This window comes from Danio aesculapii, chromosome 20, assembly GCF_903798145.1.
Source record: "Danio aesculapii chromosome 20, fDanAes4.1, whole genome shotgun sequence".
Classification (NCBI taxonomy): domain Eukaryota; kingdom Metazoa; phylum Chordata; class Actinopteri; order Cypriniformes; family Danionidae; genus Danio; species Danio aesculapii.
The window spans coordinates 7,670,676-7,685,746 of record NC_079454.1 but is presented as its reverse complement, the minus strand read 5'-3'; the positions used below and the strand labels follow the sequence as shown (position 1 = coordinate 7,685,746).

Sequence of the window (15,071 nt, the reverse complement as noted above, 5' to 3'; positions counted from 1 at the left end):
TTTAAAGGGTTCCCATTTACAAGGTTTCTGCCTATATAATAATGTCAAATTTAAGACTTTTTAAGACCATTAAGTATTAAATTTAAGACCTATATCACAATCTCAAAAACACACATATACAAAGAAAAAATGCAAAATCTAGAAATTAATTGTAAAAAAATTTATTTAAATTGAACAGTACTAAGGACAAGTTAGATACACTATTGAACTAAAGAAAAACAAACAAACAAACATCTTAAGGCTGGCACCGCATTGCGCACCTCACAAAATGAACGAGGCTTTTATACTTGACGTGCTCGCCATTGAGATATTCTTTAAAATGACAGAGGGCGGTCAAAAGAAACCCACTGTAAAGTCAGACAGATAAACAGAGAAGTAGGAAGTTTCCAGAATTAGGTCATATCATTAATATCATTGAAGATTTTTAAACTAATAGTTTTTTAAATTATTATTTTTTTTATTTATTATAATGATTTTAAAGATTTTTATAACCATTCAAGATTTTTTAAATCAAACTTTGATGCATCACTTGCTTTTGTTCATATCTCGGACACTTCTACCTATTAAAGTTAAATATTAATAGCAACAGAACATGGGTTGCTCTACAATTATATATTTTATTATGGCAAAAATAAAAAGCAAAACGGACTAAAAATACTGATTTTTTTTTTATTTTGCCCACTCCACAATTCACACACTACTGTCTGGCTAACTTCTGTCCTCTACTTAAGCTAAAGAGGCAATGATGGTTCAACATTCCTGACCATTATTTCAAATAAAGCCTAAAAAATTGGGCATCAATATATTGTAAACCGATCAAATATTCCTTTCCAGTTATCCAAGACATCATTTGTTACTTAATTTTAGTTTGTATTAAATTGTTTTAAATTCAAAATTTTAATATTTACATCAGTGTTAAACCTATGAATGGTGCAAAAACATATTCTGTAATAATAAAACCACCTGGGTCTCCACTTTTGCATGGCCTCTTTTTTTGTTTTAACAAACTTATTCCTCAAGTTTTTCAAAATTTTTCCAAAAACTTTCCTCCTTTCCTGCAGATATTGCAATTAATAGCCAAGAATCATTGTTCATCTGGTTCTCCCTACGTTCTCACGCATGGACGGATCATAAAGATGTCTGTACAGTCATACCTGTTTCAGACAAAATCCCTTCAAAGTGTTTCACATTTAACTCAAATCAAACGCGGCGCCGCGTGAACTGTTCGCCCGAGTCTCAAAAAATATCATGAGCTCCGCCCAAAGTGAACCTCCGCAAACACAGCGATGACATCACAATCGCAGCGCGCACTGAATTCAATAACAGAAAGCTGATTGGCTATTGCATGTTGGTCTCATTTGTAGTTGTAATACCGCAAATTACATTTGGACTAGTGAAATAAAGAACTACAACACCACGAAAACCAAGCAACAACAAAAAAGAATGTAAATGAGCATTAGATGTAGCGTTACAAGAACATCGGAAAAATAAGACCTGTGCGACCTTTTTTTTCTGTAAGTCTAAAAACACAATTTAACTACAGAACAATCAAGTTTTAAATAGGATTTATTTATTACATATTTATTGCCACATCAGCAACTTATGGCTATTTCGTGGCCAAATGGATATACATTAAACTATTACATGATAAAAACAAATTCGTATTATATATATTAAAAAAAAATAATAATAAATTACTAAAACAAATATATAAAATATAAATAGATAAAATTTACAAAAACATTTATTCAAAGTTAAATATGGTTTTTCAGTTCTATTTTTGATAAAAGAAAATGTAAAACTCTTCCTGGTGGTACCTTTTTCAAAATGTCCATCAAAGTCCTTATAAAAATTCTGTCTAACGGAATTTAAACTTCTACATTCCAGCAAAATATGTTTGATGGTGAGAGCAGTCTGGCAGTTATTACATTTAGGTGATTCTTCGTTATTTAATAAATATGAATGTGTCAACCTAGAATGTCCAATTCAACATCTGGTAGACCGTCTGATCATGCCTGGTTTCGAAATTATAAGTTTTAAATAGGAAACTATCAATACTCTTTTTAGAATTGTTTGTGAGTGCTAATAGTCTAATCCGATTCAATGATTTATGCTAAGCTAAGCGGTTGAATAGTTTTTTTTAAATGGTAAAACTCAACTGTTTAACTATCGGTGACTAGTTAAATGAGCTCACTTCCAAAAAGTTCTCCGTTGTTTATGCCTGCTTTGACGACACATTTGACTTCTGCCACACACAGTTATCTCCACCTGTTTCATCAGGTCATCCTCTTATCAGTGTATGAAAGCAGCATGTGTAAAGCTCTAACCAGGTGTGAAACTACGACAAACGACTTTGACCTTGGATGACGAATGCATATATGCTCCTGCTTTTCCTTACAGGACTCAAGGACAACCTCTAAACTGAAGATGAGGACATGTGACTCTCAGCTCAGCTTTACATGAGCAGGTACTCAATAGGAAAAAACACCAATAATAATTGAGCACTCAACAATGTAGCTTTGAAAACACTGCTCATCCCAATTTGTGACCATTTAGCTCGCCGTTTAGCGTAACCTAAAACTGTAGGCATTGCCGTTGCAGTCAGAAAGACAAATAAAAAAAAGAAAGAGCTCCAGATTTGGCGCTTTTAAACAATCTTCATCAAACTTTAAATACTGACTGGTGAAGAAAGTACAAGCTGCAATAAACATCATACTCATAATATGTCTTAATTTTGTGAAATGCAATGAAACTTTATCACTCAAGTTTACGAATTTCTGACCATCACCAAACATAAAAGTGAAAAATGTACCTATTTTTTTTTTTATGAGCTGAAACAACACAATACTTGAGATTTCTTGGGGGGGACAACTTAATTGTTTTATGTTCAATCCACTTAAATTTGTAAGAACGATCAAATTAACAACCAATTTGTGTTGAAATTGTGTGGAACCCAGCATCTTTTACAGTGTAGCAACTATAGGGTATATGGCGAAGCATGCTAATAGGACTTTGAATTTGCCTGGGTTAAGCGCTTCCGGTCAACTGTATGCCAATGCAAAAATCGTCACTTTTAAGGTCTGTTTTCTTTAAAAATCAGCGATCTCCACTGGCTGAGTGACATCTGATATAAAGTGGGTCTCAGATTGTACAAGAATCACTGCATTAAATAACATTTTCCTCGCCATGGCTTTATAATATAAGCATTTATTTGACCCCAGTATATTTAATGAAGCTTCTGCGCTAGCCTGCCGATTATGACGGGCACGTGCGAGTAAACAGCTTTTTGTCTCGTTTTACGCTTGAACAACTAAATGAATGCCAAAGTTTATTTAACTGAATGTGTTTTAATTACATTACAACATCGATGCTGTAAAAGGAACCATATAAAAATGGAAAAACATTCACAATAACAGGTCACCGGAAGTTTCAGTATGGGAAAAACACTAGCTCGGCGTATACCCTATTAGACACATGTTTAGCAACTTATCTAATATCCAGAATACCAGTATTATTGAGATTCAATTTATGTTTTGACCTTTACAGATAGACCTGTTTGTGTGAAAAAATTAAAAAATATAATAAAAATAAAAACTGTTATAACAGGCGAATTAGATTTAATACTGTGAATCAAATCAAAACAGTCCAAGAACAAGATTTTGTTTCCTACTCAAAAAAAATTATAGAATTATCTACACCATATTATGTTTATTGATACATTTAAGTTAATTGTTCTATTTATAATTGATTAGCTAAAATGATGAACATTCCTTGATTATTTCTTAGTAGATTTTTAACATTTCTGTTTAGAACTAAATATTTAAGGGCATATTGACTACTTGTCAATTTGTGTGATTTGGACAGACTCTTAGGGATACTGTAACAAATACGTTTGTATTCTCATTGCTTAATCTTTAACTTTATCAAAGTACTCATGGAATACTTGCGCACCATTTTATGGCTAAATCTAATAAACAATAATAATTCCTTACATTTATATAGTGCTTTTCTGGACCCTCAAATCGCTATACACATTCTTGGGGAGGACTCTCATCAACCACCACCAGTGTGCAGGTTCCACCTGGATGACTCGATGGCAGCCTAATTGCGCCAGACTGCACACCACACACCAGCTGATTGGTGAAAAGTGATTAGGCCAATTATGATATGGGGACGGTTAGGAGGCCATGATGGACAGAGGGCAGTGGGCAAATTTGGCCAGAATGCTGGGGTTAAACCCGTACTCTTTTTCGAAGGACATTCAAGGATTTTTGACGACCAGAGGGTCAGGACCCTTGGTTTAATGTCTCATCCGAAATACAGCACCCCCTGAGAAGTATAGAGTGCCCATCAATATACTGGGGCGTTAGGACCCACACAGACCACAGGTTGAGCGCCCCCTGTTGGTCTCACTAACACCACTTCCGACAGCAACTATAGCTTTCCCATGTGGTCTCCCGTCCAGGTACAGACCAGGCATGGCCTTGCTTAGCTTCAGGGGGTGACCATGTGAGAGTTGCAGAGAGCTAGCTGCCATCAATCTGGTCTACTTGTTTGGTAAAAGACAATCTCCAGCACATCCAGAGAGTCGTAGTTCACTGGCAAGCTATGCAAAAATCATGTTCAAAACAGATTTAGTCGAAAGATAATGAAAAGATAATCGTTCTGTGATACTAACAGCTGTTTGCGTAGCTTCATTGAACTACGGCTCTGTTTAGCAAATGCTGCATGTGAAAATCCATCACTTATTAACATGTATACTCCGAACTCGCTTCATAACTTCATTTGAGAGTGTTTGAAATAAACCATTCTGTCATATAATTGAGTAGTCTTGTGTTTATTAGTAACGCCGACTTAATGAATGCAGTTAAAACTTCTGTTTATAATGCAAAGCTAGAGGGATTTCCAAGGGTTTTTGTGTGTTTGAAGTTTCCACAAAATGAGCGGAAATTTACTGCAGATCACATCACCATGCTTCCCAAAGCTTTGGTGCTATATATTATGGGTGGGACCAAAAAAATAAATAAAAAAATATATACAATTATCAAGATATTTCCAGCTGCTAAACACTCAAGTTCTGATATTTACTTAAATGTACAAAAGATATTAATTAATTAATTCATTCATGCACTGTAAAAAATTCTGGGTGCCATGCAATTCCTTTATGTTGTCCCAACACAAATCGATTAATTTACCTTAATTGTATTTACAAATTTAAATGGATTGAACATAAAACAATTAAGTTGTGCCCAAAAGAACTGAAGAATTGTGATAATTTACCTCATTTTAAGTAAGTAGTTTAAAAAAGCGGCAAAAAAAAAAAGTATGTTTTTAATGCAGTCTTGTACTGCAGCTGTTTACTAATTTGGTGGAAGTACAATATCAATAACAAATCAGAGATACACCGACGTTTAAACTGACGCAATCCCACTATAATGAATAAGCCACTTTTCTGGCGATACATAAAATAGTTATGTTCACTTGTTAGATTGGGCAGTTTAGTGACTACGTTTACATGTACACCAATAATTCGATTTTAATGTGATTAAGACAATACTCTGATTAAGAGTTAACCATGTAAACAGCGATTTTTGATTAATTTAATCAGATTAAGGTCATAATCGAACTAAAGAGAAATCGAATTAAGACGTGTGGAGTATGCTGACTTTAAATCGCATTATTGAAGTGCATTACAGATTTGTAAACACCTTAATCGAATTATTAACGGCATGTAGGACTTTTCGCAGCATTTTGCGACAGGACAGTTAGATACACACACACGCGGCTGTTCGACACTCTCTGCACCTACCGAGTCAGTGCAGACCACAGCATTGTGAAATGTGGAGGTTTTTTCCTTCCATTCAGCATGCGGTATGAACTTCCATTAAAACAGAACTCTTCCAGCAGTGAATAGTTGCATCCAATATCTCCTTTGTCACAGAGGGCGTGCATAAAATGTTTGTGAATTAAAGTGAAAGTGCCAAACTGCAGTTAAAGTCGACAAATTATAAATTAAACACCCGAAATTACATGAAACTCCAGAGGAAATGCGGACAGCGCGGTGACATTAATCGAATTATGTGCATAACATGTAAAACGGGATCACGAAAGTAACACTCAAAAAGCAACTCATGTAAACACCTTAGTCTTATTATTCTCTTAATTAGATTAAAGCAAATAATTCGATTACTGATGTCCATGTAAACGTAGTCACTGACAGATGATCCACTGGAATGGTGGAAATCTGAGGCATATGGGTACCCTCGTCTGTCCAAGATGGCATGAAGGTATTTGTGAATTCCAGACATCCAACCTCTCTCAGAAGCTTACAGAAGTCTACAGGAAGCTACACGAGAACTGCTTTAACTTTGCTAGATAGTACTAGATAGGATATTGCGAGTCAGTGCTTTAGGCTTTCTTGGGCTACTACAACCACATAACCTGCTTGCTTTGTCAGGAATATGCACTCAAAATACTTAGATAAGCATTTAAGCTTGTTTGACAGCTGTTACAATTCCATAAAATATAAGTGCTGTTGATAAAATTATCCTCCATTTACAAATATCGTGACATATCGTGGCTGGTTTCTTGTGATATATCATCTAGCACATGATCAATGGTGGTGTGATATATCTTTATACAGTACATTTCCCTTTACTTTAAATGCAGTGACTGAAATTGTGGCAGAGTAACATCAACTTATGTACCTGTCATCTTGCAAAAGGTTGACAAACTGTCTTATCTTTTGGATTGGCCCACTGTACCAGTCCATGCACCTCCATCTCATGATTTGCATAATCAGTCTGGAGCTTCCTGTGTGCAATCAACACCATTACTACACTTGGAGCCAGCATGCAACAAATGAAATTACCCATAAAAAGCTCATGAGTAAGCATGGGGCACAACACCTCTCCTACTACAAAGCCAGCCATAAATTTAAATGGGCTTTTCAAAGAAAAACTCAAAATACCTTTCTAATGAAAAAGACCAATTCAAATCGATACCTGTACCAAACCACACTAAGCAACAGAGACCACTTCCAGTCTCCAATGAATAATGGTGTGGGTTCATCAGAAGAGATGCGAGGTAAACAAAGCCCTCCCATGAGGTTGCCACCGTATTATTGTCCAAATGTACTCTATTAAGGCAAAAGAAACACGCTGGAACGGCTTAATCAAACTTGTCTCCCAAAGAAAATAAAGAGATCGATATAAACACAGGAAACCCTACAGTGCAGGAGTCAATAAAGATGAAAAACAGTCAATAGATCTGCACTCAGCAGTCAAATTTTGGCGCCACAAGCAGACGCTGACTGAAATTTGGAGATCTGGAAGGTTGTTTTACACCATTAGGCAGTGAAAATGAACATTTAGTGCCTTGCGCTGATGTTTAGATGCCTAGTCCAACTCTGAATAAACAAACACTCTCAGATGCCAAACGCAAACCACAATTCCTTCTAATGTACAACCACAATAAGCTGTAAATCTCGAATAACATGTCCCAAAAGTTATAGTACAACCTTAATTATTAATATCAGCACCTAAAATGGTCAGACAGTGATTGAGAACTGAAGCAAGTACAAAGTTGGACCCGGAAACGGTCCTCCTTATGTAATATTTTAACAAGCGGATTGAAGGAAATTGCTTTTCTTACCTGTGTAACCTGCACACCAGCCCCAGGACGCCACCATCGCCAGTAACCACCTGAACATGACCCCTTCGATGTACCAGAACGTTTGGGCATCTAGAACTCTTAAAGGCTGCAGGACTATCAGGTAGAGGCAGTAGGACGGGATAGCGACACAGTTATTGACAAACATGAAGGAAAAACGGAGCAGCGACTTGATTAAGATCCAAACCAATTTGCGGGCCACGTCCAGATGGGGAGCCATACTGTACTGTCCTGCCTGCAACAACAACAAATACAATCTCAATACTTTATATGACGTGATGTGTTGAAATGAAGCTAGTAACACAAAATGAGCTGTCAAAAAAATTAGAAATAAACTCTAGAAACATAGAGAGAGGTGTAGCTTACGCATTTGAACTGATTTACTAACACCCATGCATTAACCTTTGTTATGAATGTGCCTGTTCATAATGACACCCTATAAACTAGTTAGACTTTGATATCTGTGTCATGCAAAACAAACAAAGAAAAACTTTGCTTCAAATTAAACTGTCTTTCCCGATAAGCCTCTTCAAGTTAACCAAAGTGACCAAGTTCCACTTCAAGTTTCCACTGTCATGCTCATTTCTATATTTGTCCTGGTTTGGGGTGCGTCACAATAATAAAGCGGTCAGCAATAATAAAAATAACTGTTATTATAATTATCTATAACACGGCAGATATCTCCAATCACCGAGATAACCTTTGATAGCACACCCAGGGCTTGTTTCAGTTTAACACCCTCCACCTCCGTCATTTTTGCTTATGTGGTTTTATTCATTTGTTTTAGGGTCAGTCAGAATATTTCCGCTAAATGAAGGTGAAATGTTTAAAATAGGTGTTGAAGAGAGCGCTAACGCAGCTAGCACGCTACATAGAGTATTAACTTCTGCTTCAACAACATAGCTAATTTACTCTAAAATATGCACACATTTCTACCAATTCAAACATGGACATGTAAATGAATGAACAAAACGTGAAGTGTACAATCCCTGCTGTTAAATAAAACAGAAAGTGTGTCTGTGTACGCGCTGCTGTGTTAGCATGCTAAGCTAATGCAAACTCGGTTCATTAATTCAGTTTAACGGTCTCATCTGATCATTACATGATTCGTGTTGTTTTCACATTATGTCTTTGTTTGATTGTTTGTATCGCCATTTGTGTGTTTTCACGTTTATCTAATCTCCCATTGTCTGTCCTTCATGTTAAGTGGCCGGTGTCTGGTTGATTCGGGTATTTAATGAGATTTGGACTAAAGTCCTTGACGGATCCGTTACCCACCCGAGGCGGACTGGATCAAAACATGGATCCAGATTTATAGAAACGCTTCAAATGATATAAATGACCTGATACATTCTGATGTTATTAATCCTCCAATCTTCACGTGAAAGTGTTTTCTCACCGTTTTCTAACGCGCAGCCTGCTGGCGAAGCTGCAGAAGGTTCGGACGGACGGTCGGTTCGGTCACATGTAGCGGACGGTGGTGATCAGTGAACCCGAGAGCTTGAGATCGTCTGCTCCACGGCGTGACTCGGTTCCGAGAGTCCGTGTCCTGGTGGTCGGATGCATGCGCTTCAGTTACACACGCGCATGTTGTTGGAGTCACGCGGCCGAACCTCTGGATCTGCGATCTCAAATCCCGAATCAAAGACACACGCCTGAGATCAGACTCGTAAAACTCATCTTTGTGTTCCGGATGAGGCGTGTCGGACATGCACTCACTGGGCCTCTCCTCCGGGATGAGGATGATGATGATCTTTGGCTCCGTTATTCTGGACCTCCTACAGGCCGCGGGCGCGCGCAGACTCAGTGAGTGCACGCGCACCGGCACCGACTCAACTCTTCTGCTGAAGAACAAGATGTCTAATATAAAAAACAAACTATATGAAGTACACACACTGTAGTATAGAATAGACTAAAAGAGAAACAGAATCTAGACACAAAATGAAACTAAAGGCTTTCAGGTGTTCAGTGGTATTCAGCTGACATTTTATTTTGTAAAGTTGGTCACTATGACCCCCATGTGGGCAATTCAGAAACAACATCTCTATCTCTATCTATGTCTGTCTGTCCGTCCGTCTATCCATCCATCCATCTAGTTAACATTAGTTATACATTGGTGATCTCGGTGAGCAAAAATGAATCAATAACAACAACAACACACAAGCCTTACAAAATATAAATGTTTGTTCATTTTAAAAGTTGTCTGAATGACATAATAAAATTAACATTTAATAATTTAGCAGATAGTTTATGCCAAAAATAGCATGTAAAGGACATTGGCAGCCAACACCAACAAAAGAGCAACAAGTCTCAACCAGGCATGGGACGATAACTGTTTTGAAGGTATACTGCGGTTTGGAAAAGTGTTTTAAAAATGTTCTACTGTACCGTAAGTAAGGTATGTGTAAGATTTTTCATTTGAATTTTTTTTTATTGTTGTTTTTTAGGACAACAGTATCTCAGCAAGAAAGATATCCAAAGATGCCATTTTAAATTGTAAAGAAATCTGTGTTTTTGAAATGAAGACAGAAGTCATTGATTCATTTGAATTATTTAACCAGAAATGTTTACTGCTCCAAAATATTATAAATGTTTCTCAAAATAAAATATATTGTGTTCAAAGGGGAAAAGTTTTAGTTTTTTACCCAGACATTTAAAAAGAATATATTTTAGAGCAGTAATCACAATACTGTCAAACCGTGATATATTATACCCATAGTCCCAACTAGTCTAAAGTGATACACATGGCAAGGCACTTTAAAACACAAGAAAACTTTTCTAGCGCAGAGAGATAGAAAAGAAGATAGAAAAGAGAGTATTTGTAAATGCTCGGATGTAAATTTTTTATTTATTTTTTTAATCTTGAAAAGAGATTGTGTGTCTCCTTGAGAAGGCACCAAACTTCACTCAGCTTGCGGAAGGCACATACTGTACAGTAAATTCAGTAAAGGGGTGCCTTGAATCTAATACGAGCGATTATGGCTAACCAGTTCAGTTGATGAAGTTGAGGTGTGACATGCATCTTTTCTGGTTCTTTACACCCTCATTGATTCACATTGAATCATTTGCAGAGGATTGATAGTCCTGGTTAAAAGGCCAAGAGAGCATTGCAATAGTAAAACCGGACAGCACAAGAACTTGTTCAATGAGTTTTGCAGCATTCTCAGATGAGAAGGACCTGATGCTTCTGATATTGTATATGGCAAATCTGCCGGATCGGGCAGTTATGGCATTTTGGTCTGGGAAGTTCAGCCAATCACCAGTAACAACTGCAAGTTTCTTGGCATTCCTGGAAGTAGTTATAGTTGTTCTGCCTAGACGACCAGAGAAACTTGAAGGTTGTAGGGCTGTGACAATAAATCATTAAAGAAATCGATTCTCAACTAATGAATTAATCAATTCATTTATTTTATTTTCGGCTTAGTTCCTTTATTAATCTAGGATCGCCACAGTAGAATGAACCGCTAACTTATCCAGCACATATTTTACGCAGCGGATGCTCTTCCAGCTGCAACCCATCACTGGGAAACATCCACACACCCTCATTCACACAAATACTACGGACAATTTAGCTTACCCAATTCACCTATACAACATGTCTTTGGACTGTGGGGGAAACCGAAGCACCCGGAAGAAACCCACACGAACATGGGGAGAACATGCGAACTCCACACAGAAATGCCAACTGACCCAGCCGAGGCTCAAACCAGCGATAATTAATTAAAACAATTCTGAGGTTGCGGCACGATAGCTCAGTGGTTAGCACTGTTGCCTCACAGCAAGAAGGTAGCTGGTTCAAGTCCCTTCTGGGTCATTTGGCATTTCTGTGTGGAGTTTGCATGTTCTCCCCATGTTGGTGTGGGTTTTCTCCGGGTGTTCCGGTTTCCCCCACAGTCCAAAGACATGTGCTATCGGTGAATTAAGTAAGCAACAATGGCCATAGTGTATGTGTGTGAATGTGAGAGTGTATGTGTGTTTCCCAGTACTGGGTTGCAGCTGGAAGGGTATCCACTGTGTAAAACATACGTTGGATAATTGGCTGTTCACTCCACTGTGGCGACACCTGATGAATAAAGGGACTAAGCCGAAGGAAAATGAATGAATTCTGAGGTTGTCAAAATGCATCGTTATTCTCTCTTGAATTGCTGCTGAGTTCAGTTTTTAACAGCAGATGGCACTCTGCTTGCATCCAATTCCTTCCAATTAACACTTGAACCTAAAATAATCCTTAATAAAGTTAGTTTTTGTAGTGAGTTGTGAAATCTCATAACACAAAACCCAATTTACATAACTCAACTTCATGCACAAGTGCTCTTCCTCATGAGCATTTGTGTGTCCAGTTAAAAAGTAGCCTACAGCGCCATCTGCTGTTAAAAATTAGCATACAGTGACATTTATTCATTCATTTTCCTTTAGCCTAAGGCTGATTTATACTTCTGCGTCAAGTGCATGCGTATGGTACGACGATGCTGATGCACACCTCTCAAAAAATGTAGGCAGAGGTAGATGTAGGTGAGGCAGAGGTGGGAGGATCCCCAATGTGTAGGTGCCATGCAGGGAGTGGCATGCTGGAAATTACGAAAAGTTAGGGGGAGGGGGGGCTATGCTTTGTAGTGTTCATAAAAAGAGCGGCCAATGCTGACAGTCGCGATGGAGCAACTGTTTACAAGTGTCAAGTCGTGTGAAGAAGCTACACCTGGAAACTTTTGTTTTGTATTTACCTTATGATTAAAGTTGTTGCAAGCCCTCCAGTTCCCGCCTCTGAATGAGCGAGTTTTAGCTACTTGCAGTGCTTCGGAAGTGTTATTGCAGAGCAACACAAGCACGCAGAAGTATAAAAGCACGACTACGCGCAAGGCAGGAGTCAAGCCAAAGTGGAATGAACCGCCAACTTATCCAGCATATGTTTTACGCAGCAGATGCCCTTCCAGCCGCAACCCAGTACCGAGAAACATCCATACACATCACATTCACACACAGAAGTACACTACGGCTAATTTAGTTTATTCATTTCACCTATATCACATGTCTTCGGACTGTGGGGGAAACCGGAGCACCCAGAAGAAACCCATGCCAACACGAGAAGATCATGCAAACTCCACACAGAAATGCCAACTGACCCAACTGGGGTTTGAACCAGCAACCTTCTTGCTGTGAGGTGACAGTGCTAACCACTGAGCCACTGCACCATACAGCGACATCTTTTGTTTAAAAAAAAAATAGCCTACAGTGCCATCTGCTGTTAAAAACTAGCTTGATTCAAGTGGGAATGTTGATGTGTTTTAAAAATCTCAGAATCAATTAATGGTAGATCACTCATAAAAAAAAGATTAGCAGACATGCATAGAAGTTAGCAGCTGTTGAATCATCAGACTGGAATAACAGATTGAGTTGAGTGTCTTATGAAATTGCATGTTTTTAAGTAACAGATCCTAGTTATCCCATGTATCCCAGTAGCTAAATGTTGTGACTTGGACATCTCACTCTTCCAAGTTACCCTGAATGACCTACCTGATGATTTCAACTTTTATAACCACTAAACTGAAGTTTGATGCCCGTTGTCATGAGGGCTGACAGGAAGATCTTGTGGTTAACTTTGTCAAAAAGCAGCAGACAGGTCCAGAAAGATGAATATTAAAGAACTGGAAGCCACCCAGGTTCAACTTCAACATCTGAGAGCAGGCCTGATAAGGTAAGGTAAGGTAATTGTACATCAAACAAAACCCAACTAAACTAATTTACTATATAAGTACATTATGAAGGAAATTCATATACAGCATTTCCTGAAAGAAAAAAAGGTTTAGATTTAGATTTTGCTTTAAAAAAATCACCAGCGTTGCATTGTTTCATAGGAGTAATAACAAACATCAAAGAAAATAAAAACAGAATAAAGATTTTAGTAAATTCATGAATGCAGTACATATTTAGACCACCAGAGGCCTCTGTTTTATCATATGAAAACATCAAAATCTTCAAGGTTTAAAAGGTTTAAATAACGACGATAGAGGTTTAAAAATAGCTAAACAGATTCCAAACACAGTTGCACACTTTCTGTATTTTTACACAACAACGAATGAATCACAGTGTGCTGCTTATATTTCATTGCGTTGAATCCCTCTGCTGGAAGTAATGCAGCTGCACATCTTCATCTGGCCATGACCTTCTCCATCTCCAAACCGACATTCTCATCTCTATTAGATTTTGTCGGTACATCATTTGTGATTTATATTCCACCCATGCTCGACTGAAAAAAAGGAGAAAACGTACTTCGACTCTACTAATAAATAAAAGTGCATATGCCTGTATTATTTTTTCCTGTCATTGGAGTCTATACATATATAAAACAAGATGTTGTTTCAGTTATATTTTATAATAACTAATATATAATAGTTGAATATAATAATTTAACCCATTTACTTATTCAGTTATTATTTCATCAGATTTTCTTTCATACATCTTTTTACCATTTTCTTCAAGCAGGGATTGGGAAGAACCCATTGATGATGCGATGGCCATTTGCAGGGATGGATTGAGATTAAAAACAGCCCATCACTCTGACAGCAGATAATCTTCTAGGCTATTTAATGCGCATATAGTGAGCAAAGTTGCTCTTAATGCAACATCTAGTGCATATTTATTCATTTACATGTTTTGTGCAAAGACACTGGATTTGACCTCTAACAATGCACTGCCGACTACTCTGGCATGTTTTGCTCAGTGATCAACCTTCAGTGCTGGGAAAAAACAGTTTAAAACACTGTACATGCATAAATAAACAGCAAGAGAGTTAAAATGGCAGAACTGTAATAGGATTTTTTCTCCAACGCTCAAAACCTCTCTATAAACAAAAGTCATTTCTTTTTTTAATTCAAAATGAATAGAAAATACAGTATAAACAATAAATGTGTTACACACACATACACACACATAAATAACCCATCAAGCACTTTAGTGTGTCTAATAGGTGTAAATTTGGACTGTAAGTGAAAATCTAATAGACGTTCAATAATATCCCAAATCTAGACTAGTCATCAAATACAAAGATTAGACTTTAAATTTGATGACTAGTCTAGTTTTGGGCTATCCTTAGATGTCTCTTAGATCTTTATCAAATGACATCCCAAATTTAGCTTTGTTTTAGCCTAGTTGTCTAGTTTAGATGTCTATTAGACTTCTTTTAAACACAAAAATACTTGCTTGTAAATAACGAGTATATTCAAATGACCAAGTAATTTTATCTATATTAAATAAAATTTGTATAAATAAATAAATAGACAGACAGACAGACAGATAGACAGATAGATAGATAGATAGATAGATAGATAGATAGATAGATAGATAGATAGATAGATAGATTTTTAGAGTAATATGACACAAAAAAAAGATAGTGTTCTCTTCTT

The 15,071-nt window shown here is 37.2% G+C and overlaps 1 protein-coding gene across 1 annotated transcript in view; it reads right to left on the bottom strand.

Moving 5' to 3' along the window:
- lpgat1 (lysophosphatidylglycerol acyltransferase 1) overlaps nt 1-9,465 on the bottom strand; it is a 61,754-nt gene extending 52,289 nt beyond the window's left edge. The window contains exons 1-2 of the mRNA XM_056481270.1: nt 9,071-9,465; nt 7,654-7,906 (exon numbers count right to left, since the gene is read on the bottom strand). Of these exons, the coding sequence (XP_056337245.1) occupies nt 7,654-7,891 (238 nt within the window). The 5' untranslated portion in view covers nt 7,892-7,906; nt 9,071-9,465. The remainder of the gene's footprint in view (nt 1-7,653; nt 7,907-9,070) is intronic.
- Nucleotides 9,466-15,071: the final 5,606 nt, after the last annotated feature.